Genomic DNA, 27,016 nt, shown 5'->3' with positions numbered 1-27,016 from the left:
ATGCCTCCTGACCCTGAGATTTTAGCACTTCTCCCCAGGCCCTGCCCCCTGCCCCAGCTTTCCTAGCCACTGCAGACATGGCAAAGAAACTGCCAGGAGAGAACCACCACAGTGCAGAGCAGGCTCTAGTGGAACTAGTCCGAGATCTGCTCACCAGTGCCACACTAGCAGCTCAACCCGCACACAAGGAAAGAGCTCAGCGGGATTTCCCGCTCAAGCTGAGACATCTACAGAGACAGAACCCATCACCTTTCCTGTGGCTGACTAGTGTTTCCACAGCAGCATGGAGCCTCCGGAGGCGCTGCTCCTCATACTCCACTTCCTGAAGTTTCTCCTCAAACCACTGCAATGGACAAATCCACAACTGAGGTGAGTTCATACGTTCTTGTGGCACGAAAGACCCATGGTTACATTTGGGTCAAGGCCAAGCATTTCTCCCTCCTCAGAGCTCTTCGACCCTAGAGCCCAAAGGGCAGCAGCCAAGCCCAAGGAGGAAGGCCACCAAATACTTACAATGTCCGATTCATTCATCTTGATGGTCATTTTGCTGACAGCATCGGTGGCTTTGTTGAACATCTTTAGTATACCTGCTCCACTCAGCGCCTGCGTGCTTACTGCTCGGGGTAGCTGTAGGGAGACCAAAAGCATCATTGGTTGCTTGCTGGAGGGGTTGAATACCAGGTTACTTTAACTGCAGTGTAGCTGAGTGCCACCTTGCCAATAGAAATACTGCAAAGGAGTGCCATTAAGGTGATCTGACTGGCTCTGTGATCACTCAGATGAGGAGCCGAGTCATCAGGAGAGGGTTCTGCATAAGTGGCCAAAACTAGTTCAGTGACATGTGTTGCCTGTAATCAAGTAGCAAATAAGTTCCTGGCTTGTGATGTTCTGGCTGCATAACTGTGTGGTTCAAGCTGCTTCCTAAGTCACCCAGTTTAAATGCTCTGGAGCAGACTGTACAGAACAAGGAAGCTGTGTGGGGTGTCAGAGGATGTCAGATTCTACTTGCACTGTGCAACCTTCAAACACCAGCCAAATCCCCAGCACACTGTAGCATCCCTAGGAAGCTCTGCCAAGGACTGGCATGGTCAGCTGAAACTCAGGCGGCTAGTATTTTAATGGAAGCGAAACTTAAGCTAAAGGCAGGCTCTTTGGCCAGGTTACCCCGTCAATTCCACCCCCCCACCCCAATAGCCATGAGTCACTTAAGTCTGGCGTTAGTTTTAGTAGTGTTAGCTGCAGGATGTTAGAGACAAGGTGGGGGGAGGGAACATCTTACTGAACCAAGATCTGCTGGAGAGGGAGAGACAGACAAGCTTTTGATCTCCAAAAGTTTATCAGATCTGGGAAACCAGGTGTCTGCCCTGGACTATACAAGTAGTTATGGGCAGCTGAGAAAGTGGTTCTGTGAATAATTCTACTCCCATGAGTGGAATCTTTGTTTACAAGTTTAATCCCATTGGTGGATGAGATTCTCCAATGTGTGATTTTGCTACACGATCAGTCATTTGCCCTCAGTTTGTTTTGGGGGAGGGGAAGTTAAGGAATTTGATTCTCGTAATTACTATATTTTGAGACAAGCTCTAACCCTGGCAGCGTAGGTGAAGAGACAACATGTTACCAGCTTAGATACTTGAGTCATTTGGAACATTATGCCCAAAAAAGCGAACATTACTGAACAAGTTAAACTAATCCCTGAAGTGTGGAGTCTGAGCCCTCTGAATGCACGTGATGGGGCTGTCTGCTATATTGCCAGAGCACCCAGAGCTGTGTGATGCTCTGTACTAACCTCTTCTTTTTCCAAGAACTCCCGGACATCAGGGTCCTGAAGCATGGTTGGATGGCTGACTAGTCTCTGAAGATATCTAGAGAGTGAAAATGCATCAATAGGCAAGTTGTTCAGTTTGTCTGGACTACCCTCCTGGAGCTCTAACTTTTAGTAACGATAAAGCCTCTCAAAGAGGTTGTGCCCGCACAGTATCAGTACAGCATGTTACACCAAAACTGATGGTGTGCTGGTCTTGTCTTAGCATGCAATTAAGCCACCAACTGTAGGCTGTTCCCACCTACAGATCTGTTCCATTCAGATTACGCATAGAATTACAATCTAGTCTTCACTCATGGGTAAGCTGTCAGTTTCACCAACTAATTCCTGCCTCTACCCCACAAGCTGTGGGCCCAGAGCAGATCATTTACAGAGGTCAGTGTTGCCACAGGGACTCAGAGCCCATCGGGTGCCTTCACAAGGCAGCGTTCCAGATATTCCCAAACTGCAGAAGACTGAGCAGCATGCTGTTTCAAACCCGGAGTCAGACATCACAGGACAGATCAGAGGCCACCCTGTGGCTAGACTGATTCAGGGTTTTGCCAGACAGTGAGTTATAGCCCAGTTTGCTATGCACTTGGTCTATAGCAGCCAAGCATGCTGTCTACCAGCTGGTCACTGGGAGCCTGCTACTGCATACAACCAGCTTCCCAGGGAGCATTTCACATGGGGTAGCCCCAAGAGCACTGGGCAGCTTTTAAGGCTCAGTATCAGGGTCCATTTGGCCAGTTGGCACACAGTGCGTTGCACCCATACAGCCCAGCCTGCTGCATGCTAACCCCTCCATCCAGACAAGGCCTAGCCCTCCAACCCTAGTTTCAGTGCCATCCCTAAGGGGTCGTGCCCTACCCCAGTCCTGCTTGGTTTGTAAGCCTGCTGCGCACTGTGAGATTTTTTTTAGAGCAGAACCATTGTTTTTTCAGTTACCTTAGTAACCTATGTGGCTCTAGTGCCCTCTGCACTATGCAGGATCTCCTACAATAGAGGTGAGTCCTGTTTGCTGAAGCGATGCCATCTCCTCTTGCTGGCATCACTCTAAGATGAATGGCAAACCCAGGCTGAAGTTCAGCTGAGTTCCATTTAAGTCTGTACTTTGCACACCTGTCCCCTGAACACCGACCACATCTCACAGACGTTCCCTTGAGGCCTCCCCTGCATCTCTTTGCTCATGGAGTTAGCTACCCTGAGGAGAGGCAGGCTGTCCCCTGGGCAGCATCTGAGGTGATGGCTCATACCTTTCAAGAGCAGCCCGCCTCTTCTCCAAGAACTCTGCAGAAGAAGAATCTTCTTTCCCAACTTTCACTTTGGTCATTCCTGGAACAGCAGACAGGAGACACTACTTCATTTTCCTAGCACAAGGTCCTTTCAAAGCAAGGGGCAGCGTGTGAGGTAGTGACAGGGGAGAAAGGCAACACAGGGGAAAGAGGAAAGCCATTTCCGATAGGAGGAAGTGAGAGGTACCAAGAGCAGCCAGGCTGGGAAGGGGTAAGTGGATGCTGCTATAACAGATGCAAGGAAAGAAGCCACATGCATGCAAAGAGGTGGAACAAGCCTGCACAGGTTTGGGGGTGAGAAGTAAAACAACTGGACCCTGAAGTGAAAAGCAAGTCCAGGAGTGTGATGTGATACACCCTGTAGAGTCGATACCAGCTCCTTACAACTGTGTGACCAAACCAGTGATTTACTTAGGGTTTGCCAGGCTGTTCTAAGGTGCTTCAAGAGATGGGTTTAGGTTTGTCAGAAGTTACTCATTAATAGCTTCCCCAATGCCAGACAGATTAGGAGTTTACATTTGAAGGTGCAGCACTTGACCAGAGACCATTCTTTGATTGCCCCTGGGCTGGAGGATTATTCTGAATCCTGAGGCTCTTAGACACAAGATTAGTTTTCCTGCTAATATTCTGGAGGATTTGTCTAAGGTTTGTGAGAAGGTGCTCACCAGTAAAGTCAATGCACTAGTGCAGGGCCAGATCTGGTCCCTGAAAGTCTCCATGCTGTGGGTCAGAAGCGCCAAGCCTTGGCACCCTCACACATGATGGGAGCATGAGTTCTGGTGCTCTGGGCCCATTCCTGGATTAACAGAGGCCTGAGGGGCAGCAGCCCAGGGCCTCAGGCTAAGGGCAGGGAGAGGGGCTCCCAAAAGTTCAGATCTTTTTGCAAGGCCCCCCCCTTGGCCTGGGGCCCTGGTCTGCAGGCACTAAAGCTCCTAGGTACTATCTGCCCCTGCCATCCCCTCCACTGGGCTGAAGCCTTGTTGCTGTGGGAAGCTCAGTCCACAAGCTCTCCTTGCCTACAGACTTTGCACCTTCTGGAGCTGCAGGAGAAGGCAGGGAGGTCATGCTGATATCTGCTTCTCCACCACCACCAGGTAGAGCTGCCCAGGTAAGCTCCCCAACTCCCTGCCCTGAGCCCCCTTCTGCATTCCAAGCCCCTTGGCTCTAGCCTGGAACTCACTTCTGCAGCCCAAGTGTGTCATCCCCAGCCCCACCCCAGAGCCTGCATTCTTGAGTTCTCACCCCACCTCAGCCTGCAGCCCCCTCCCACATGAACCCCCATTTTTGGGCCCACAAAAAAAAGAACTAATAGCCCCAGACCCCCAAGACAGTTAATCTGGCCCTGATTATAGGGGAGTAGTATGGGGAGTTTTTGGTTTCCATGTTTCTCCTACCTGATTGTGGGTCAATGGCTCCCAGAAACAAACAAGACACCCCCCTGAAGTCATGGAAAGGGAACAGCACACTCCCAGATTAGAATTAACTGCAGTGACTGGCAGCAGAGGTTCTGTCGTTACCCTCACCTATTAAGCTCTTCTCTGGAGGTGGTGGAACTATGAATCCGTTCTGAGTGTGCTTCTCTGACAGCTTCTCGTACAGGCCCAAGAAGTCACTGAATCGCCTTTTGACAAAGAACTGCTTGCTCCTGAACATGGGCAGACTGGTCTGCAGGAGAAAGACGAGCGTCAAACAAGACTCAGCACTGCGCAACAGATCTAGCAGGGAACTCCTTGCCTGGCCATTCAGCTATTATTTTGCCTCCCTCGCCAAGTGGCCGAGCCAAGAACAGAGTGTTCCTCCTGAAACAGCAGCCTCCCCACCCAGACAGGTACAACTGACACGAGCTCTTTTTGACAAGCTTGAGCCTCTTTACCCAAGTATGACCAAAAAGGAAGTCACAGCTCTAAGTATCACAACTTCACACTGCTATTTAGAGGCCAAGACCAGACAACAGGATAGCTCTGTAACAGTGTTCAGTTTCATGACCGTTTAGCCAGTGAACTCCTGACAGCCTTCAGAGAGCTTGCAAACCTTGATAAGTAACACGCAGGGAGATGGACTTGCTGTTTCCATCTAAGCTGTTGGAATACACACAGGAGGACCAGAGAGTTGTGTTGCTGTATGAAGTGAATTGTTTTGAGTAACTCCTCTTGGCGTGATTGCTGACTTGCCAAGTTCTTTACTATAGAAACAGCTTTTCAGTGTTAAACATAAGCAGCTGAGAAAGACAGAACTGGAGGGGCAGGCCACAGAAGTGGGGTTACAGAGTACCAGACAGCAAGCACATCAGTCTTATTCTCATGCCCAGTGAGTGTAACCACTGGTGAGTGCATTTCTGTGGTGTGCTAGCTGAAAGCAGAGCATCTCCATGGGAAAGCCTGCCTCTTCTCCTCACTGTAGAAATTCACGTTTATAGCACGAAGTTTGGTGTGTCATGGAACAAAACAAAAAGCTCTTTGGAGCCTGCATCTTTCCACCTCTGTTGAACATCTAGAACTACAGATCTCAGTGTATTAGTGCTCGCCAGTTAGTCTCCAGACTCATTCACTCCCAGTGAAATTTGCCAGACTATTTCTACTAGCAACTACCTGCTCAGGGTATTTAAAGAAAAAGCCTACAAGCCACTGTCAGTGGAGTCAACTACTAACAAGTAGTGTTACCACAATGTCTCCCAATAGAATGGGAAGATGCAGGTGTCACTATAGTTTACAGCTCACTGGCTTTAGCTACAGACACAAGTGGGCATGTGATTTGGGAAGAGGCAGTGTACTCCAGACAGGAAGTAGCCGACAGATTTGGGGGCGGGGGGGGGAAGGGACAAAAAAACATTTCTATTGTAACAGGTTTGCCATCTGCCCCAACTGCTGATCTCTGCCCAAGAGCTGCAGAAAGCTATCAGCGTCTGAGGAATGGCATGACCCTTCTATACATAGAGGGATAATGGTGTGGAGAAGATAGTAATTCAGCTGGAAGGATGAGCTTGGGCGATAGCCTGCCTGAAGCCCTCAGAGCTGGCCTGGTTTGTTTTAGTAATTCTTCCAATTTGGAAGTCCAGAAGGGAAGAAGAACTAGTTGCAGCATCCAAACCAGCCTACTACTCACTACCACTCCATGACTTGTTAGGGCAGTCGTGTCTAAGAGGCTCCCGACAGTGAACCTGGGCATTTCCGCAACAGTCAGCTGCCATGCAGCTATTAGGCAAGACAGGAAGTTAAGGTTTGGGAGCTGGAGAATTTTGGTAACAGGTTTGTTAATGACACTATCATGCATGCCTCTAACAGCAGGGAAGAGACTGAAATCTGCAGGGGCAAATCAGCACAGCTGCAGTTTTGTTCATCCAGAAGCAGTCATAGCCTGCAAGATTTCCTAGCAATCAACTGAGCCACTGGGTCATGGCTGACTGAGGAAGGCCACCTAATGTGCCAAACCCCACTCCTGGCAGCACCCCCACCCCCAGAGCTCTTATCCCCATACAGGACAGCTGCAACTCCTATTAGCTAGTGGTGGCTGCAGGCTGGGCTCTGGTAAGAGCTTGGTTTCAGTCTCTTTAAAGGAGAGTGTTCATATGGGAGGTGGACAGAACACGTTCCCAAGAGGCACTTTGGATTGGCTTCCTGCCACTTAACAGTAAAGCCCCCTTATTATTCTGCACAGGGCTGGTGTCTGACCCTGTTTCACCCGAGACATTCTCCTCTATGAAGTTGCGAACAGTAGCTAGAAGGATCCTTCCTTGTGCACAGCAACTGAGGAGCCAGCCCTGGAGAGCTCTCAGAAGCCACCTCCATGAGGATTTAGGTCTTCTGCACATAGTTTCTGCCAGGCTGACAAGGGGTTCCAGAAGGAGGCGTGACAGCAGTTTGCTGGTCAGACTTCTATTGCTCTGCATGTTGTCCCCAGTCTCCTTCATAGAGCCTTCACACAGTATGGCACAGGGGACTTTTGTAGCAGACAGTCCAGGATTCAATCCCAAATTGCCTTTCAGCGACTGCTGACTGAAGAAAACGTTAGCGAATCCAGAGGCGGCTTGCGAGACGTACCTGCGTGGAGACCTTGTAGGCGACGTATGCATTCATGCCGTCCCCTACGGAAGGGCCAAAACAAGCAAAAATGTTAGTTCTCCGGATTACAACTTGCTTCCTGCTGACGTTTGGCATATGCACCATCCCCACGAGGGAGAGGGGCTAAGCCACTCCCACCTCCTCCATTTACACTTCTGGACAGTGCCAGGGCTGTTTGCATACTGACCGCAACTGCCCTAAGGCACGCTGCAACCCAAAATTTAAAAGCTGCTGTTAGCTATTGGACAACTGATCAGGCTGCTTGATACCGCACAGCTCCCTTTGTCCTTTCTAAGGAAGCATGCTGGACGCAGACAATTCAGCATTTGTCACACTGCTAACATTTGGGCCAGTTCCACACATCTGTTCAAGGCTGAACAGATCAGTGGCTGTACGCACCAGGAGACAGCCTATTTAGAAGAAAGCTGGTTGCTAACCGACCCTAAAGCCATGTGATTTTTCCTTTGAAGAGATCATTGCAGCCTGGGCTTGGTAACAGAGCAGACATGCTACTTTCTTCCAGGCAAGCAAGGGTTGTCTACAGCTCTATAGCTGCAAGGAATGGCTTCCACAACCTTCCTTTCTATAGCAGCTGCTGCATTTGACTGGTGATGGGTAACGGTTTTTGTCCAGATTCCTGACCTACCCTGTTTAACGGATACCTGAGTTCTTGATTCCAATAGAGCAAGCCACCAGTGCAGGCTGCCACCTTGCTGGCTAAGATTGGCATGCTGTCTGGCTGTCTGCTGGTTCTCAGGACCCACACTGCACCCAAAGAAAGGGTGGTTCTGTAAACTCTGCCAGCACAGCCTTTGGGGGTTTAGTCCTTTTATTCCCTGAACTACCACACTCTCCCTCTGTGAGAGCACCTCTCAGAAGCTATTCTCTGGCCAGCCGGCAGGCTTCCTCTCTATGATAAAGCTAGAAAAGTCGGACCCCGCAGCAGCTTATCAGTTGAGGGCAATATAATTACTAAAAGCTCAAGTTGGCAGCTTATGTAGAGTCTCTAGAAACAGCTACCAGCGAGAAAGTGAAAATGGAAGAGTGAATTTTTTGGGACTGGACAGGAAGGAATGCAGCTGCACGCTCAGGAGGGAAGGGAAGAGAAGAGAACAGACAGGCTGCATTACATCCTGCTCAGCTGCTCCTCTATGCGCTGCTTTATATCCCTGGACTTACACGGCACAGACTCACCCATTTTCTCTGGGTCGCTCACTCTCACAGTCAGCTCAAACTTGTCCTCTTCTTCCTCTTCCTCCAGCTGTTTGGGAAGAGGAGAGGACACAGCAAGTCAGCTCAACGCAACATCAAGCTTCCAGCTTGCGTCAAACTATGCCCACTTGTAACTCCAAACAGGCTCCTTCGGGCAGGACCGAGGAGTTTGTTTTGTACAGCACACTGACTGTCCCCAGAAACGCAACGCCACAGATGCAACAGTCCCACCAACCCCTTCAAGGTGCCCAAATTGTGCCAGCTGAGATCCAGGAACCAAAGCAGCTCTGACACCCTTTCACTCCTGTCCCACTTTCTCAGAAGGTCAGAGTAGCAGCTAGGCTCTATCACATCATCTGCCTGTGTGTGGCCTGAAGAAACCAAATCTGATTATCCCAGGCTGCAGTACTGGAGCGGTATGTCCATCACACCCCCTACCCCTCAAGCTGGGACAGGGGACCAAAAAGAGCCAGTTATACCAGGTCTACCACCTGCCAATTGCCCCATGGGAATCTTCAGGCAGCTGCTTAAGCCTGAGAACCCCTCTATGACACTGGAGCAGCGCACACACAGCTGACTGGAGCAGGCTCCTTAGTGTGCATCAAACTAAGATGTGAAAAGAAGCTGCTGACTGGTTCAGTGCGCAGCACTCCTAGCCATGCTGCCCTGCTTTAGGTACAGAGGAGAAGCCCAACGTGGCACTTGGTATTCAGCAACCCTTTCCTGGGCTAAGGGATTCTCCCACTAGACACCCTGCTTCCGCACACAGGCTCCTGCCACAGTCCTCAGCTGGAAGGCAGGGTGTTTTCCTGGGGTTGGCTAGGTGCACGTGGGGGGGAAGGCATGGGACACAAAGCAACACCTTCACAAGAAGGCTGATCTCTTCTCCCAGACAGCACTACAGGGGTGCTTCATTTGGCCTTTATTTATAGTCACAGCCTCACCGCTGACAGATAGGAGTGGAGAGCCTGGCCTGCACATTACTCCCTAAAGACAGTGTTAAAGCTGGGTTTCAGCAAGGCAAATTCCTTACGATAAAAAAGAAACTGTTCCCCCCTCTGGGAAGGAAGGCAAACAGCTAGTGGAAACAAGCAATTGGACTGTCTGCCCTGGGAATTTACATGCAGGTCTGGTACCTTAAAGCCTCCTCTGAACCAAGTCAGCTCAGGTTTACACTGTCATGCTTCATTTTACAAAGTGGAACGGTCTGTCTGCAAAGAAGCAGCCTCCACATTCTGCCTGGCAAAAGCTTTTAGCAGTGCCCTGCTCTTGGCCCACAGGCCCTGCCATCACACGGGGATGGGAGAGAGATTCCCTTCAACTGAACCGATGTCCCGTGAAGTCAGTCTAGAGGAGGTGCCCCTGGGATTTTACCCTTTACCCAAATTCAGGCCACTACCTTCGTATGCCAGTCCCCTGGCAGACAAGTGAATTGGGCAGAAGGCACCCAGAACACAAACAGTTCTCACCTCCTCATAGCTCTTCGACTGGAGTTTGGAAGAGGAACTTGCTGCTACTTCTGGAGGACGGGCAATGCTGGATGCCTTGGCCTGTTCCTTCTTCTGGTTGTTCTGGGAACTGTCCAGAGACAGCTCCACAGTGGCATCTGCAAAGGGAGAAGGGTCGCCACCAAGGGAGGTCAGCCCCTTTTCTGGGGTGACAGTCACCCGATTACAGAAAAACCAGGGCAGCTCTTGTTCTAGGAAGCAAGATATTCCTCCCCCCCGCCCATCATCTCAGACTGTACACATGTAGGTATTTGACAGAGTTACCCTCTGCAGAAGTGACTGCTGGTCTCCGATGCCTAGTGCAGGCTCTCCAGCACCGTCCTGCCAAAACTCAAGGCCATTCAACTTTTGATCCCCCTCAGCTCCAATATGTTTTTAGAAGACGACCAAGCCAACAACCCAGTCAGCTGCTCTTACCTGTGCTAGAAGGAGCAACACAAACCCCTCTGGCTGGGCTGTGCATGGAGAGGCACAGCAGGAGCACCACCAACAGCGGTGCATAACTGAATGGCCTGGGCTCCCGGCACCTGCCCTCCAGGGAGGTCATTCCCCGCTACGTACAACAGCCATTCTGGGATTCCCACCAGGGTGATCTCCACAGAGGCTGCTGCGGTGCTCTGCCAGTCTGGAGCCCTTATTTGGCCCACTGCAGACTAAGCTTTTCAGGTCATCTTTGCAACCTCGCGGCTGCCACATGGAGCCAAGGCCCTGTGTCACTTTGGGCTCTGCCTCCCCAGAAAACGGCGCCTGTGTAATGCCTGAGCCATCCATGAGTAGCTGGCTATCTGTCTCGTTGACAATCACAGATAAACACGTGGGTCAGCTTACTTTCACTCTGCTGCTGTGGGGAACACCAAGCTCCCACTGTCATCTGCATGCTCCAGGAGGGCGCTGCCTCCAGCCAAAGTTTGGCGTTTAGGCTTCTTCAGGTAGTTGTCACAGACAAGTGTTTTTCCCATTGTAGCTTAAATGTGCCCTACTAAAAATATAGGGGTAAGGAACCCCCTGGGGAGCTTCTCCAGGGAAGCCAAGAGAGCTGGTTACTGCGTCAGTTTTTGGAGGGTTGGCACCTGCCCCATGCCCATAGGTTCCCCTCCTCCACAGATACCGAATGTTTCAAGTGGCAACAAGCCTCCTGCAGCTTTTAGCTCTTATCTAGTGACTGCAGTTGCCTCTCACTAGGGACGTTAACAGTGAAGTGATAAATCTCATCCTAAGGGGATGCGGCTTACTGGGTAGGATTAAGCAGTAAGGGATGGAGCAGCCCCCGCCCACCATGGGCAGGGCATTTCAACCCAGCCAGAGCAGCCCTGGGAGCATTTAATTGGCTAACTAAATGGGATTTTATATCCCTGCTTCTCACCCACTCAAAAGCTCAAGGTGTTATGTGCACAGCACAGGGCAGCTTACCTGCAAATAGATCCTGCTCATCCTGTTCCACAGGAACAGGATCTTCTCTGGAGCTGCGACTCACTAGGAGAGGTGACTCTCTCTTGGGTGACTGGGGCTTGCTCTGGAAGCAGAGGGACAGTCAGCACAGGCACACTGAGTTGCAGAGACAGATCACGTATCCATGATAAGCTGGCTATTCTGGTTCCCAGCCATCCGCCTTACATCCTGAGCAGGGCTGGTGAGCAGTCCACCCTGGGCTGTCACGAGGCAAGGAGTTAGGTGGTCCCAGGCAGCATTCCTGCTGATCTTTTCCACTGAAGTGCAGAATAAGCTTTACATGCACCAAGGCATATGCAAATGTGCACCACCAATAGAAATAAACTTAGCTGTGGCCACTCTGCTAACCAGCTGAGCAACATATGAACCTCATGAGCAGCTCTACAAGCACCCAGCTTACAGGAAATATGGGCCCAGGAGCAATGCTGCCCAAGGGAGCACAGTACAATGGGTAGGACACCAAAATAAGTTCATAAGGGCACCATCTCCCCTAAGGCTGACCCAGACCTCAACCAGACCATTCAGCCTGGAAGACGTGTTTTGATTTCATACAGCTGTCATCCTGTGGCTCTGGCCAGACGAAGGGTTGTGCTTGGTCATGTCACTACTAAGTGGATCTGGAAATGGGAGAGAGCCTTAAAACACTCTGGAACCCTTGCAAGTGTATGGCGGAAACAGGATTGGTGCAAGGAACAGCAACCACTGGAACCAGGCTTAGCATCTCCAGGTTCTTCCTGAAGAGCTGCCTTATGGTCATTTCATCTAGACCATCGGACACGGCATTTAGTTGTTCTGTTAGAAGAGCTGGGGTTGGGGGAGAAGAGTTAAGTCTGCTCAGAACCGCTCCAGTCCTGTCACAATGAGTTCTCAGACCCTATCTGCACTGGTGCTGGAACAGCAGCGCCATCAGCTACTAAATGGAGTTTCTGCAGGTCAGATTCTAGCATGTTTGTTCTGACCTGCAGGGAAGGGTAGTTAGAGCCCATCTCCTGCTATACAAATAATGCTGTCAATAGGTCCCAGAAAAACTCTGCTCATCCCAGTCAGACTGCACAGGTGGCAATTTACACAGTGACATGTCTGGTACCATTTCGAGGATAGCACAGACAGGGTCTGAGTTTAAACATGCGCAGCACAGGGCTCTCGGTATGCTGGGCAAGTTAGTACCTATAATTCCATGTCCAGCAGATAGACAGTGAAGCGCCAGTATTTTCAATACTGTTGACTACGCTTGGAGCGGGCCAGTCTAGTGGTCAAGAGACCAGTGGCTGCTTGAGCTCCATTTACATTAGCAATCTGAAGTGCTGCTGCCATTAGTGGGTCATTTCCTGTAGTGCAGGAACGGCCACATGAGGCACAGGGCCATGTTTTCAGACAAGTGGGCTTATATCCTGTCACCCCAGTGCCAGACTGCTACATAGGAAGGGCAGTTCTGTGGATCCATGTAGGTGCACTGCTCACTGGGCATGGTTTGGAGGCAGACCTGTGCAAGCTTTGTGCTCCATACGAGGTTGTGGCATGTCTTCTCCTAGAAGGCCTCTACAAAAGGGAGAGACAAGGCTGCACTGTCCCTAGTGCTCAGAGATTTTACAGCCAATCCTTGTGATGCCTAGTGCCAGCTTTGGAAGCTGATAGCAAGTCCTAATACACGGTGCACCCCCCCGCCCCATGTGCCATGGCTTTCAAAAGGAACATTATCCATTCTTTGAGTGTGCTGTCAGGAGTATGCTGTCAACAGGGCCAACCCAACCCTGTGACTCAAAACAATGAGGTTGCAGGGTTGCCCCACCCACAGGACAGTGAATTGGCAATGCCGAGTGCTCCAAAGCAGGACAAGTCTGCCCAGGAAACCAACCCACAAGCAACCAATTACACAGCAGTAGTAGACGGCGAAGTCTGACTGCACACACCTCCCTGGGCTTATGGGCCAATAAGGGCAGGGGGATTCTCTGAAGTTTTAGGGCAGGAAGGGAAGAGCACAGACTCACAGCTGAAGTTTGATAGAGTAACAGCCTCCTCCAAACCAAGCAGTGCAATGCAGCAGGACTGAACCCTTCACTCAACTGCCACACACAGGGCTGGTCCCTACATGGGTTTATGAGAGGGCTGGAATGCCCTGAGCTGGGCATCTTGGTCTAGGGAGAGTGCTAGAATTTGGGTTTACGCTCAGCCCATTTTTAGCTTTTCCACTGACCCCTAGATCTTTCCTAGGTAGTCCTCTCCCAGTTCATATGGGCATAGCTGATCACTCTGCTCAGGAGGGAACTCTTTGCATTTGGCTATTGACTTCCCTCCAATTTCTCTCCATCCACTTCTCCAGATGACTTTGAAAAACCATTTATCCTCCAAAGCACTCCCAGCTGGGTATCAGCCACAAGTTTTAGAAGTGTACTCACTACACCATTATCTAGTTTGTAGAAGATCTTGAATAGCACTGGTCCCAAAACTGACCCCTGCAGAGCCCCACTGGTTATGCTACTCCAGCAGGGCTGTGAACCACTGACAACTACTTTGAGAGCAGAGAGCCAACCAGTTATGCACTTGTTTGACCTCATTAATAAAACAGAAACACACAATCTAGACAAGATTATATCAAAAGCCTTAAAGTCTGGCTATACCACACCTACCCTTTCCCCCTTAGCCACAAAGCTTCCTTTAAAACAGGATAAGCAGCTATGTCAAACCAACCTGATTTTTTTGACAAATTCTGGCTGTTACTTATTACCTTTTTTCTAGAAAATTGTAAGTGGATTCTTAATTATTTGCTCCATTATCTGCCTGGTTCAGAAATTAAGCCTAACAAGAGGACCTGGAATCATTGGATTTTGGTGGTGGTGGGTTGTTACCTGCAGCATAATGAAAGGTTTTGCTACAGAGACCATGCTGTCTAGTTAACTGGAAGTGGAAGTAACCCATCTACCCATATCAGTAGCAGGTAGCCACCTTAATGTGATGAGGTATCAATCAAGACATCAGGATCTTGAAACTGCAAAGGGAGTTTTGTCTCTGCTTGAGCTGGAGTGGCAGAGAGCCCTTCAGCTCCCTGCTCCACTCTCTAGCAGGAGGCAGAGAAGTTCTACAGGACAGCAGTTTTGCTGCGATTCTCTGCCCCAGGGCTAGATTAAGGCAATCCAGACTATAAACTGCACCATGGCAGACTCCACCTGTGGGGCCAGGCCTCTGCCATGAGGCAGCTTCCGCTTAGAGTACAGGTGGTAGAGAAGGCCCTCCTGCCCTTCCGAACAGGCAAGGAAAGCAGCGTGAGCACCACTCTCCCCTCGAGATGACCGATGCTGCTCTTGAAAAGATGCACAGGTGGCACCAAGAGGAACCCCAGTACTTGCCCAAGTACGTACCCCCACAGCCATAGCTGGAACAAGCAGGGGCTGTTCTTGCCTGATTCATAGAATTAGGCTGGAAAGGAACAAAAAAAGGCATCAAATTCAAGCCCCTGCAGGGCCAAGCAAACCTAGAGCATCCCTGGAAGCTGTACCCATCCCACCTGTTTGTAAAAGCCTCCAGTGATCCATCCGTCTAGCCCAGTGTTCTAGCTTCCAACAGAGGCCCAGAGGGAATAAAAAGAACAGGCAAGTGATCACTTCTTGCCCATTCCCAGCTTCTGACAAACAGGCTGAGGACACCATCCTTGCCCATCCTGGCTAATAGCCATTGACACACCTATCCTCCATGAATTTATCTAGTGCTCTCTTTAACCCTGTTATAGTCCTGGCCTTCACAATCTCCTCTAGCCAGGAGTTCCACAGGTTGATGACGCTCTGTTTTCTAAAGACTAATTGTATTTTTTTTTTTAAACTGTTTCATAAATTTCCTCTTTTCTCTTGTTCTCCCTGGACCCTCTCCAATTTGTCCACAAACTGGCCACAATACCTCCCTGGAGGCATCTGCAGTGTGAGCAAAGAGACAAGTACCTCCAGCATCTTAGGACATTTGTTAATACACATCAAAATGGTGCAGTTTTACGAATAGCTAGTACCACACCATCATCCGTTATAACCCACAGGAGGTCATATGCACCAAAGACACTGCATTGGTGAGGTCCCCCAGAGCACTGCAACTTGGAATTAACCCCTCAGATACACCTGGGGCAGTTCATCCTCTCAGAACAATTGGTTCAGGTGGTCTGTAGACTGGCAACCACCAACACTGTTACATTGGTCACATATGAACTTTGCTTTACCATCATCTGGCCTAGAAATTTACACAAAATCTGAGACCCACATGTCCTCATGTGACTCCCAGCAGTAGAGCCCTAGGCATGTCTACAGTGCTTCAATCCAGCCCTGCTCGCTTCATGATGCTACCGAGATGCACTTCTGTTGGAGATGCAATTCAGATGCTTTCTTGCAGCAAAGCATACCATTACACTAGGAAGGAAGGTGCAGTGACACTTACAGAAGCCAGTCTTTCTGCCCTGCCTACTTTGCGATGGAGGTTCTGCACACTGCAGGAGGTTCTTATTTTGCAAAGAGGAAGCACTAACTGCTCAAATGTCCCAGTGTCACACAGCGAGATGATTTTAAAGCACTCAGGTTCCAACTCTTACCTTAAATGCCAAGTAACAGAGAGGAAGCAAAAATGCCAAGCTATTTAATTGGTATTTAGCACACTGAAGACAGCCCTATTGATTTTACCATCTCCAGCTCCCATTACACCATATAGTGTACATTTCTACATCATAGTTGCAGCTAAGCTGTAGCCTGGGAAACTTCCTTAAGTCCCACCCATTCCAGTGCACAATCTACACTGACTCACTGGAGATACTGGATTTAACGTGTGCTCAGCAGGTGCACGCTCCCCATGGGAGGATAAGGGCCTGGGCTTGTGCTGTTGAGTGCAGTCTGAATGGTCATGCTTACAGACCCCTGCTGGGAGCACTACTGTGCAATGTGCTCACTTAGCTCCTCACATGGAGAGGAGCTTTATTTGGTGGAACATGGAGAGCGATGCTCAGACCAAAGACCAGAGACGTGGATTGCTGCATGGCAGGCAGTCCCAGCCCTGATGAAGTATACTCAGGAAGTCAACTTAACAGCCAAGTTTCAGCTCTGGTTTTGCTTACTGCTTGGCCCAGAGAAAGCCACTCCGTTCCAACTCACTGCTAGCTAAGTCACTGCAGCTCAAACTAGCTGCTGGAATTTTACGAGTGCAAATGCCTGTCCTAGTGAATGCCTGTTGCTTCACGTACAACAGTGAAACTGTTGTGGCAAAAAAAGAAATTGCTGTTTTAGCAGGCAGGACTGCCCAAGTGAGGTCAAGGTAGTCAGCTGTGTAAGCAGCTAGCACACTTAGTGGCAATCAGAACCAGATTTTACAGCCAGGTGGGCAATAAGCTGCCTGCAGGATAGTCACAATTCACAATGATTAGCCCCTGGCAGGTTACCAGATGCTTTAGTTACCTCTGCCTGCCTGCCCAGGTACAGCTGTTCCAGCTCCCATTGGCCACAGTTCACCACTTCTAGCCAATAGGAGCTGCAGGAAGCAGTGGGCCAGCCCACAACACTTCTTACAGCTCCCATTGGCAGTGGTTAAACATTCCCAGCCAATGGGACCCAGGAGCAGCCCTACCTGCCGATGTTCAGGTAAATAAAGGGTCCAGCAGCCTGCCAGGGACTAACTGTGTCCAGCCTACAGGTCACTTACTGATTGCCCATTTTGCAGCATAGCATAATCCTGCAATGCTGGGGCCTGCAGCAATGCGGCAGGGATCCACCACTGCCCAGCCAAGGTCTGCCCCAAGGACAGCTCAGAGCTAAGATAACAGCGGTAGCAAAGAGGGGAGTCTCGCAAGAGGGGCTGCCGGATCCTTAGGGGGTGCGTCAGTTTGCATGCTTCCTTGATCAATAACCAGTGACGTCTGGTGTGGGGGTGTGCACCGAGCCAAGCAGCTTGCCTGGTTAGACACGGCTCACCAAGGAGGCTCTTGCCCAGTTGCATCAAACTGACACTTACCAATTTTCACAGCCTGCCCTCCCCACCCCCAGCTAAACACAAGCTGTGCCACAGCCAGATCTACTGCAGCTGCATGAACTGCCTGGGGCCAGGGCCGGGGCTACCACTGCCCTGAGAGACACCTGGGGCCAGAGCTGCACCATTTCTGGAGCGCCCAGGGCCAGAGGCACCACCTCCGCTGCTGCTGCCACGTTTGCGTCCCACCATGTGGTGGTGTGCGCGCATGGAGCAGCCAGGGGGCGACCCACACATGCAGCTCTCCTGAGCTGCATTTGCCACACTAGGCTGCCCTGCTCCCTGCATGTGCCAAGTGGGGAATGTATGGACACTGCAGCTCTAGCCTGCTAGTCTTTCAGCCGCTAGCCCCTTTGACAACGGGGTGGGGATAAGAGAGGAGTTCAAACATTGGGAAGCTCACCCCTAAGCTAGCGGGAGCAGCTAACCAGCATTCAGGGAGCAAGATACACCTAGCCCAAGTGTAAAATGTTTGCTAATAACCCCCAGCACTGTTCAACCTCAAAGTGTAAAAATAAGGCAGGCCCAAGTCCAGCCGCAGAGTGGGGATTCTCCGCTAGACTGCCTGGTGCATAGGGGCACATATGGGCCAAGGCACTCCAGATCCTTGGAAACAGAGCACACTCAAACCCCAAATGGCTGAATGGGAGGAGCTAGAGGAATCAGAGGCACATAGCTGACACTCTCAGGGATGCAGTGGAGTGGTCCCATCCCCTCTGACAGCCCCCTGTGCAGTTGAGGGTTAAAGCCCTGGATCAACCGATCAGAGAGAGAATCCCATAGTTGGGATCATCCTCCCAGAGGTTATAATTGGAGATACATGTCACTTAGAACTGGAAGGGCCCTCGGGAGGCTATCTAGTCCAGTCCCCTGCCCTCTTGGCAGGACCAAGCACCACCCCTGACATCTATTTGCCCCAATCCCTAAACAGCCTCCTCAAGGATTGAACTCAACCCTGGGTGTAGTGGGCCAATGTGCACATCACTTGCATGCACCCAGGTGAATACCTTAGCCACAGTCACTCATTCACTGGTCCAACAGCAAGAGGAACATCTTCAATAACAATCTAGGCTACAAAACTGAGACAAACTATAGCCCTGAGATTAGGGCACTCCCGAGAGGTGGCAAATCCTGGTCCAAATCCAGTCTCATGAGGCAGAGGGAACTTGAATGGGTGGCCAAGGTTGTTGGATTTTTCTGATCAACCTCTTGCCCAGTTCATCTCCCCTTCTTCCCCACCAGTTGTGTGCCAAGGCAGCTGAACGCCACACCGCTACCCATCAGTCTACCTATGAGTTAGGGGCTCTTCCTCTTATTTTTCCCTGGCTCAAGAATTGCTCTGGTGCTTAAGGGGGAGATAAATATCTGGACACCCTCAAGTGAGGCAACAATGCACATGCTCAGAAGCAGAAATACAGATGCCTAGGGAACAGTTACTGCAACAAAAAACGCTGCTGCCGAAGTATTGTGCGATTTCAGGCAGCAAGCAATAACTGGAATTTAGTAAGACACTTAAGTGCCTAGTTCGATTTGTGGATCTAGACCTGAGTGACTGCTGAATTTCTGTAGGCCAAATGCATTAAGTGGACATCTCCAGATTAGAGGCCAGGTGCTAAACGGTTTCCTAGGCAGGCATGCCAGTCTCACTGTAGCATTACCATTCACAAGTTCATATGCTCTAGAAACATGGCCTATACCTTCAGCAAAAAAGTTATTCGTTCCCTTCTGGAAGGAAGCATATTCTACAACAATGGGAAGATACGGTAGGGTGGTCTTTTGTTTCTTCCATGCCAGCAAGAATGTCAGTCCATCCTGCAAGAAGTACTAGCCAGCAGCCTACAAAAAGGCACAAACAGCACTATAGTAAACCTCCAAAACCACGTGGACTTCAAGTTGTGCTTTACCCACATTAAGTGTATCTGGAAGCCACTCTGTGGCTGCCTGCCTGGCTCCCCTAGCTGGGGGGGAAGCAGGGAACACAGCTGTGGTGGTGTGGCTGTCTCCCTGGCTTCCCCCAGGTGACAGAAGCTGGGCAGGCACCCACAGTGGCATGGCTTCTCCCCAGCTGGGAGAAGCCACACTGCAGCTGTCTACACAGTGTAGCTTCTCCCAGCTGGGGGAAGCTGGAAAGAAACAGTGCCTGTCTCCCAGACTGAGAGGGAAACTGACCAGCTTGCACTGGGAACTGTTGTGAGAACACAACCCTCATGTAAATTTGGGGGGGTGTCTACTGTAATGTGTGTCAAGTGTGCCAAGAGCAGTAGGCTAGGAATTGTAGTGCAAGTGTTTAACACTAACTCTTATAATTGGGGCCGGACAGGCCTATTAAAAATGGGAGCTAGAGAATGGGACGTTTACATGATCTTCCCATCACCAAGGACAGTACGCAGCAGTGGGAAGAGATCGAGACAGACTGGATTAATGGCCTACAAACAGAACAGTCCTTCAGTTAAGATAATTTCCAACAAACTAGAGTAATTGAGACAGGAAGTTAATGCAGTAGCATTGGACAGTTGATGTTAGGTCAAACTGGCGAACAAATTAAGTGGAGGTGATGGCTGGAATAATGCCTCCTTCTGGGGGCTCTTACAGTGCCTGTGATCCTCCACTGCCGCAAACAGATTTTTATCTTAACACCCAGCCCTTGGCACACCATTGCGTATGCCTGATCAGCAGCACTGCACCAGCAAGGACCCCACGTGGTCCATACAAGATACTGATCCATCATCCCCTTTTCCCTCTCACTATCTTCCACCTGACTATTCCTTGACTTTTCACATGATCCTGTAAAAGCACCTGCACAGCACCAGCATAAGATACAATGGCCAGCCTAATAAGGACCCATGAAGGGAAGGGACCTGATCAATGCAGCCAGATAACATCCTGACCAGAGGGGAGCCAGCTTCAAAGCAACATCAGCTGTGACCAACCTGCCAGTCCAAAGCATCTCTCCACGATGGAGTAGTCACCCTGCATCCTAAAACGGCATCCTGCCCACTCACCACCACTTTGTCACTTTCTACACCCCCCACCCCGCTCCCCAATATCCGTTTTGTTAAGAAACAAAGGAATTTATACTTGACTGAAGTGACTAAAAACCAACCATTTCTTCCCCATGGAAGAGGGATGGTTGACAGAGGTCAGACCCACTCACAAAGGAACTTCAGGCAAAACAACTGAAACATCATGCAGCATTAGTGTTTTATGTTGATTCTTTTCCAGTCAAAGAGTTTCCAACCTCTGGTAGGAGTTTCAGTGGTTTGCCATGGCACTAAGCAAGCAGAGACCTCTGTACCCCAAACCTTATTAAAAGAGTGGTAGGGTGACAGCATCATGTTATGTCTTCAACGCTAGGACCATTTACTGAATCAAAATTAACATTTGCATGGTGCACTGATGCAGGCAGAACAGGGTGTATCCATCAGCAACAATTGCACACAGTTTCACATCCCCTCTCTCAGGAACAGTCTCTCCTTTATGCTTTCTCTCAGCTCAAGGCCAGAGCAGATAAGACCAGACCCCTACTAGATAGAGTTGATATGAATTTCAGCAGACCACAAACAAGTGGAACAGCTGAAGTCCAAGTGGCAGTCTTCGCTCCCTCAGGCTCTGTTTCACCTCTTCAGTAGGCTGCCAGGGAAAAGCTACCAACAGCAGCAGAAACAGTCTTCAGAAAGCTCAAGTCACCAATGCATTGCTTCCCTGGTGACCATGACTGTTCTTCACAGTCAAATGTGAGAGATTACTTGGCCTCTGTACCCTTCACCCAGAACAAGTTCTTTATGGCCCTTGGGAAGTGGCTTTTAACTCCTGCTTTGTGATTCTCCCTACATGCTCCTTGTGACATTTATGTCTCCACCAGAAGAACAGAGCCCTACCTATAATGGCTAAAAGCCAGGAAGTATTAGCCTTGTGAAATTACTGCAGGCTTTAGAAAGATCTAAGATGATTATCCATTTGTCTAAACAGGGTTCACCGTGCATTTACATTAGACAGGAACACCATAGGGTTTGTCAGCCCACATGTACATTCTCACTACCAAAATATGGCATTTATGTAGATTGTGGAGGCTGGCTGAGCTTCTCCAAAGCACCTGGCAACAGCTACTCTTGATAAAGGACCCTTTGGAACATTGCTGTGGTCTGGCAATTCTAGGGTGCACATCTACATTCTGTTCACAGTCTCTTTACTAAGGACTACAGTTTGTGCACCCACACGGCAAGTCTAAGAGCTAATTATCACTGATGAAACTCCCACCACCATTATTAGTATGCAGGGGAAGAGCTACAGATACAGATCTAATAACGGAGGTCGCCATGTTAGCCTGTACTCCAACAAAAACAAACTGCAGGAATGTAGCCATTGAAAGACTAAAAGCGATTTATTCGGTGATGAGCTTTTGTGGGACAGACCCACTTCATCACATATAGATCTAGCCAGCTGAAGACTCACCTCTACCTGTCTAGGAATTAAAGACACAGAAGGTAGAGAAGGGGTCAAGGAAAGGCAGTGCGCAATCAGGAACCCCAACATGTTTATCCAGATTACCAAGTCACTAATTAACTGCCGAAAGCCAAGCCACTCCTGGACCCTCACCTTGCCGTGTCATTTCATCAATTAAACAAGGGCTCTTTTCACTCCTAGCAGCTTCTACTCCTTTATGACCTTGAAGGGCTTAAAGTGCAGACCTATTTAGCAGGAGAGGGGTGCAGGCAGTAGTTTTGTACGAAGAGCTGCAGTAAGAAAGCAGACCAGTGTCATTCAAGGCTAATGCACAGCAGGAGCTGTAGCACCACTGTCCAGTGTTTGGGGACGCAGCTCTACACTGAGCCTAACAGAAGAGTTAGGACTCCAAAAGCAAGCAGAGAATGAGCTCCGGAAAGGAATTAGGACATTCATTTTGCCTCAAACTGGGGATTCCCAGAGTCAGACTTTACTGCCATCACCCCAGCCCTATGCCTACCAAGGCTTTGTGTACACCAGTTCTGCTTTCTAAAAACCTTCAGCTGTTTGCTAACAATTGTTTAGCTCCAGCCTGCACTACCAACACAAGACAGTGCATACTGGTGGCAAAGGCTGACCGCAGCCAAGCTGGTTAGACATGTTCTATGCAGGTTAGAGAGAGCCAGAAGCAGCCATGGCAGCAAGCACTGAGTCTTTTCCAAATAGGTTCTTGCACCACCCTGGTCATAGCAGTATCCATGCACCTTCCAGAGGTACACTCGGGACTCATCTACACTAGAAGCACTGCGTGCTGCTGTAGCACACCAGGGGAAAAAAGGCTTTGTGCTCATGGGCAAGACAGTTTTCAATGGTATAATAAATCCATTTCTATGAGAGGTGACAGCTACCTCAGGGAGAGACCGTACCATCAACACAGTGCTGTCCACACTGTAGCACTTGTCACTGCAGAAAAGCAGCTATACTGTAGGGGCCCTTCTCTTGCTGTAGTTAGTTACTCACCTTCCGGGGCAACAGCTGGGCTGAGAGAAGAATTCTTCCATCAGCCTACTGTGGCCTATACCACGCCTTAGATAGGCACAGCTTTGTGCCTTGGTGGTGTCACACCAAGACAGGTAGCTATGGCCAGTCAGCTTTCTGGCTAGACCAGCCCTATGGCTACTCACCAGAAATGAGACCCCTGTGAAAGGCCTTTGAGACATCCTGAAACCTCTCAGGTCTTCATCTTTCAGGTCAGCCTTCAGCTAACTGGCATCAAATGTTATGTACCTCCCCCCTCCAGCTGTTGAAGGGGAAAAGGCAATTCTCCTTCTGCAGAGCCGCCTTACTGATATTGTGGAGAAGATTTGCTATTTTGCCCCTCACGTCTCTAATGCCTTCTTCTACTGCTCAGAACTTCTGCCTCATGTAGTGGCAGAAGAACATTTGTACCAGGACCCGCAGATTACCCCGCATTAGCTCAGAACCAGACTGTTATCTACTTCACACTACTGCTTGGCAAAGCTATCAGCAGCAAAAGCATAGCGCTCACACTGGTCTACCAGCAGCTTCAGGTCACAACTGGAAGCATCTTGGCAGCCAGAAAGCACTTTCTGGTTTAAAGTACTTTCTCTAGAAGTTAACATATTTGCACCAATACACACTAGGAAGAGCTTCCCACTCACCACAAAGTTATTTCAGCTGAGCAAGCCATTTTTAATGCCTGCAACCTGAAGACTGTACTCTGCTCAAGGGCAGTTTCTATTTAGGTCTCCCTGTGTGACTAGGGGATTTGTTTAACCACCATATTTTCCAGGAACCCCCTCCTCAAGAAGTTTCAGGTGTTTTACATTTTCAAAGTAAAGCAGCTATTATGTTTTGGGACTAAATTTTAAGATGTACAGAGATCAGACACCCAGATTTAAGATTTCACAAGTTAGCTTTTTTACTTTGAGCTTTGTTTTTTCAAACAAACTCTTGCAGATAAAACATGCGCACTATAGGTCTACTCACTCCTGATTGCAAATCTGGCTTTTGGGAGCTTGGTTGCCTGTAAGAAACAAGATATATGTTGCTACAATCACCAATTGCAGTTATATTTGACTAAGGAGGTGACAAACCCAAGCCTTCTGTTAAAAGTGAAGCTACTACACACACAGCTTTTATATTTTTCCTATTCAAAGAGCAGTTAACTTACAGGTGACAATTTTAAGCAGCTGATCTTGTGCCCTTTGCTTCTCTGAACAGAAAAAGGCCTCTTAAAAGGTTCCCCCCACCGCCCTTGGGAATATCAATTTTGGTCTTCCATGCTGGAAAACCTCCTTGGATTTTCCACAAACATATCTAGTTAGTTCATATGCCCATTTGAAGTGTGAGGGTCCAGAATTTTTAACACTCCATTTTGCCAAAGTTACTGTTAGAAAAATAATGCTGAAATAGGGACTTTGAACAATCTAGGGAAGAAGGATTTTTTAACTTTTGATCTGGGTTTGAGACACCATTAAACTAGTTGCAAGCTAGATGGGCCCTGAATATCAAATAGAAGATGCTTTCAAAAACATTTGATTTTCATGTATGAGTACCAAAAAGACAAGCCTAATATCCTCTACTATTGCATGTTTGATCAGCTTAAAAAAAAAGCACATTATCAATCACAACAGAAAAACAAATACTTTGATCCAGCCCTGACCAGGACAATTTAGTTGAGACGGGACCTGCTTTCAGCAGGACATGGGACTCAATGACTTCCTGGGGTCTCTTTCAATGCTAAGTGTACTCAGCAACTCCTCTCCTTTTCACCCTACACCCACATTCTGTTCTGGAAATGCACTGTCTTAAGTCTGGTTAAGAGAGAGTCCTGACTTCGCCAGGCAATCAAAATACCAGGAGTACATGACTCCAAGAACCTGTACCAATCTTTTTTTGAGCCAAGACCCCTGATGCTGTAACGCCACAGTCCAGCTGTGGCACAGCAATTGGTTTTCTGCACATAAAAGCTGTGTCTACATGTGCATGCTCCTTCGAAGTAGCGCCCGTCACGGCTACACGTGTTGGGCGCTATTTCGACGTTAACATCGACGTTGGGCGGCGAGATGTCGAAGTCGCTAACCCCATGAGGGGATGGGAACAGCGCCCTACTTCAAAGTTGAACGTCGAAGTAGGGCACGTGTAGACGATCCATGTCCCGCAACATCGAAATAGCGGGGTCCGCCATCATGGTGGCCATCAGCTATGGGGTTGAGAGACGCTCTCTCTCCAGCCCTGGCGGGGCTCTATGGTCACCATGTGCAGCAGCCCTTAGCCCAGGGCTTCTGGCTGCTGCAGCTGGGGATCCATGCTGCATGCACAGGGTCTGCAACCAGTTGTCGGCTCTGTGGATCTTGTGTTGTTTAGTGCAACTGTGTCTGGGAGGGGCCCTTTAAGGGAGTGGCTTGCTGTTGAGTCCACCCTGTGACCCTGTCTGCAGCTGTTCCTGGCACCCTTATTTCGACGTGTGCTACTTTGGCACGTAGACGTTCCCTCGCAGCGCCTATTTCGATGTGGTGCTGCGCAACGTCAATGTTGAACGTCGACGTTGCCAGCCCTGGAGGACGTGTAGACGTTATTTCGATTCGATGTCTCCACATCAAAACAGGCTACTTCGAAGTAGGCTTCACGTGTAGACATAGCTAGAGAGTCCAGACTGGCATTAGGACACAGCAAAAAGGACAACTGCTTGGGGCACCACACCACAAGGGCCCCTGCAAAGCTACACTACTCAGGCTACTGCTTTCTGCCCAGGGGTTCAGCAAATCCAAACCTGGCTGTGCTCAGTGGACTCCCTGAAGACTGCTGGGTCCCTGGACCCCTAGTTGAGAACCACTGGCCTAGGCAGGGTAAGCTGCAAAGCACACATGGACAGGTACACACGAGCACGAGAAAGAAATACCACAGTTCCTTTGCTTTCTCCCAGCAACTCACTTGAGGGAACTTCACACTGATGGACTTGAAAGCAAAGACTGGTAAGCATTACTTCTTGCTGTTTACTGCTCTTCCCAGCCCTTCCATACTCAGTAAGGGTCTGGTATCATGTTTTAAGGTCATATATTTAAACTTTATGTGGAGCCATGTAGAGCATTCCCTGGAGATATAATCTAGAGTGACACATGAGAACAATAAAATAGGAATTGGCCCCAAGGGACTAGAGTAGTATCCAGTCTGCCAGCTCTTTTTACACTGGAGGTTACTTTGATGGCTACCCAGAAGTATATCACATGCCCCACTCAGTGGGATTATGTTTTAATTCATTTTTCATGGAGTCCTACAATGAAGTGCTGCTGTGAAGGGGCAGCCAATGCACATAAAACCCCTGACAGGCCATTTTTAAAGATCACATACTTTAAGAGAGAGCATCACTACTTAAGTACTATCCTCAAAAGGAAATTCCCTCTGACACCTTCTCCTCCCCCCCCCCCCCACCATGCTGCCCTGAACACAGTTCATTGGCATCACAAATGCAACAAAAAAACCTCTCACCACAACACAACACCTGGCAAAACAGCCCAGCCACATGTTACTTCCTTCGTGTAACCAGAGCACCCCACGAGTTTCTCTACAGCCATGTGATTTTGCCCCACATTCTTCCCCAGGAGGCCAGCTCCAGCCATCGCCCCGCGCCCTCGCCGTGGTTAGGCGTCTCTGACTCCAGGAATTAGAGCGATTTTGCTTTGCAAGCTATTGCACCCAGCAGAGTGACGAACGCTGCTCGCCCCAGCCCAGGGCTCCTCGAACAGCACGCGGGCATTAGCGCCGCTGATTCAGGGCGGACAGAGCCCAGGACGGGCAACTCGGCGGCGACAGCTTCACAGGAAAGGGGCCCAGGGACACGCCCGGGGGTCCCACCAAGCCAGCGGCGGAGCCGGGAAGCTGCTGGGCTCCGGAGCTTGGCGGAGGGCCCGGCCCCGCGATGAAGAGCTACGGGCGCTTCCCAGCCAGCAGAGCCCGGCCCGGCCCGGTCCCCCCGCCCGGGCCGCTCACGGGTCCGCCTCCCCCGCCGCCGGGCCCCCCGCGGACTCACGGCGCCGGTGAAGATGTCCTCGCCGTCGCTGTCCGCATCCCCCTCGGCCCCGGGGAAGGGCGGGGGCAACCGCTCGGCGACGGGGCTGGAGCTGCAGGCGCCGCCCGACGCCATGTCCCTGCGCTCAGACCGCTTCCGCCTCCCAAGCACCCAGCAGAGCGCAAGCGCCGAGGAGGGCTTTATGGGGAGAGAGCGGCGCCGCGAGCGGG

The 27,016-nt window shown here is 49.9% G+C and overlaps 1 protein-coding gene across 1 annotated transcript in view; it reads right to left on the bottom strand.

Annotated features, from left to right (window-relative positions):
- The window catches only part of SNX1 (sorting nexin 1), a 32,951-nt gene extending 6,011 nt beyond the window's left edge, over window positions 1-26,940 (bottom strand). Inside the window, exons 1-10 of the mRNA XM_075006484.1 lie at window positions 26,808-26,940; window positions 11,288-11,390; window positions 9,839-9,975; window positions 8,352-8,418; window positions 7,137-7,180; window positions 4,623-4,764; window positions 3,061-3,139; window positions 1,790-1,865; window positions 514-627; window positions 250-343 (exon numbers count right to left, since the gene is read on the bottom strand). Of these exons, the coding sequence (XP_074862585.1) occupies window positions 250-343; window positions 514-627; window positions 1,790-1,865; window positions 3,061-3,139; window positions 4,623-4,764; window positions 7,137-7,180; window positions 8,352-8,418; window positions 9,839-9,975; window positions 11,288-11,390; window positions 26,808-26,921 (970 nt within the window). The 5' untranslated portion in view covers window positions 26,922-26,940. The remainder of the gene's footprint in view (window positions 1-249; window positions 344-513; window positions 628-1,789; window positions 1,866-3,060; window positions 3,140-4,622; window positions 4,765-7,136; window positions 7,181-8,351; window positions 8,419-9,838; window positions 9,976-11,287; window positions 11,391-26,807) is intronic.
- Between the last annotated feature and the right edge of the window lie 76 nt (window positions 26,941-27,016).

This window comes from Carettochelys insculpta, chromosome 12 (assembly GCF_033958435.1).
Source record: "Carettochelys insculpta isolate YL-2023 chromosome 12, ASM3395843v1, whole genome shotgun sequence".
Taxonomy (NCBI): domain Eukaryota; kingdom Metazoa; phylum Chordata; order Testudines; family Carettochelyidae; genus Carettochelys; species Carettochelys insculpta.
The sequence above is the reverse complement of the archived record's forward strand: the minus strand, read 5'-3'. Positions and strand labels throughout refer to the sequence as shown.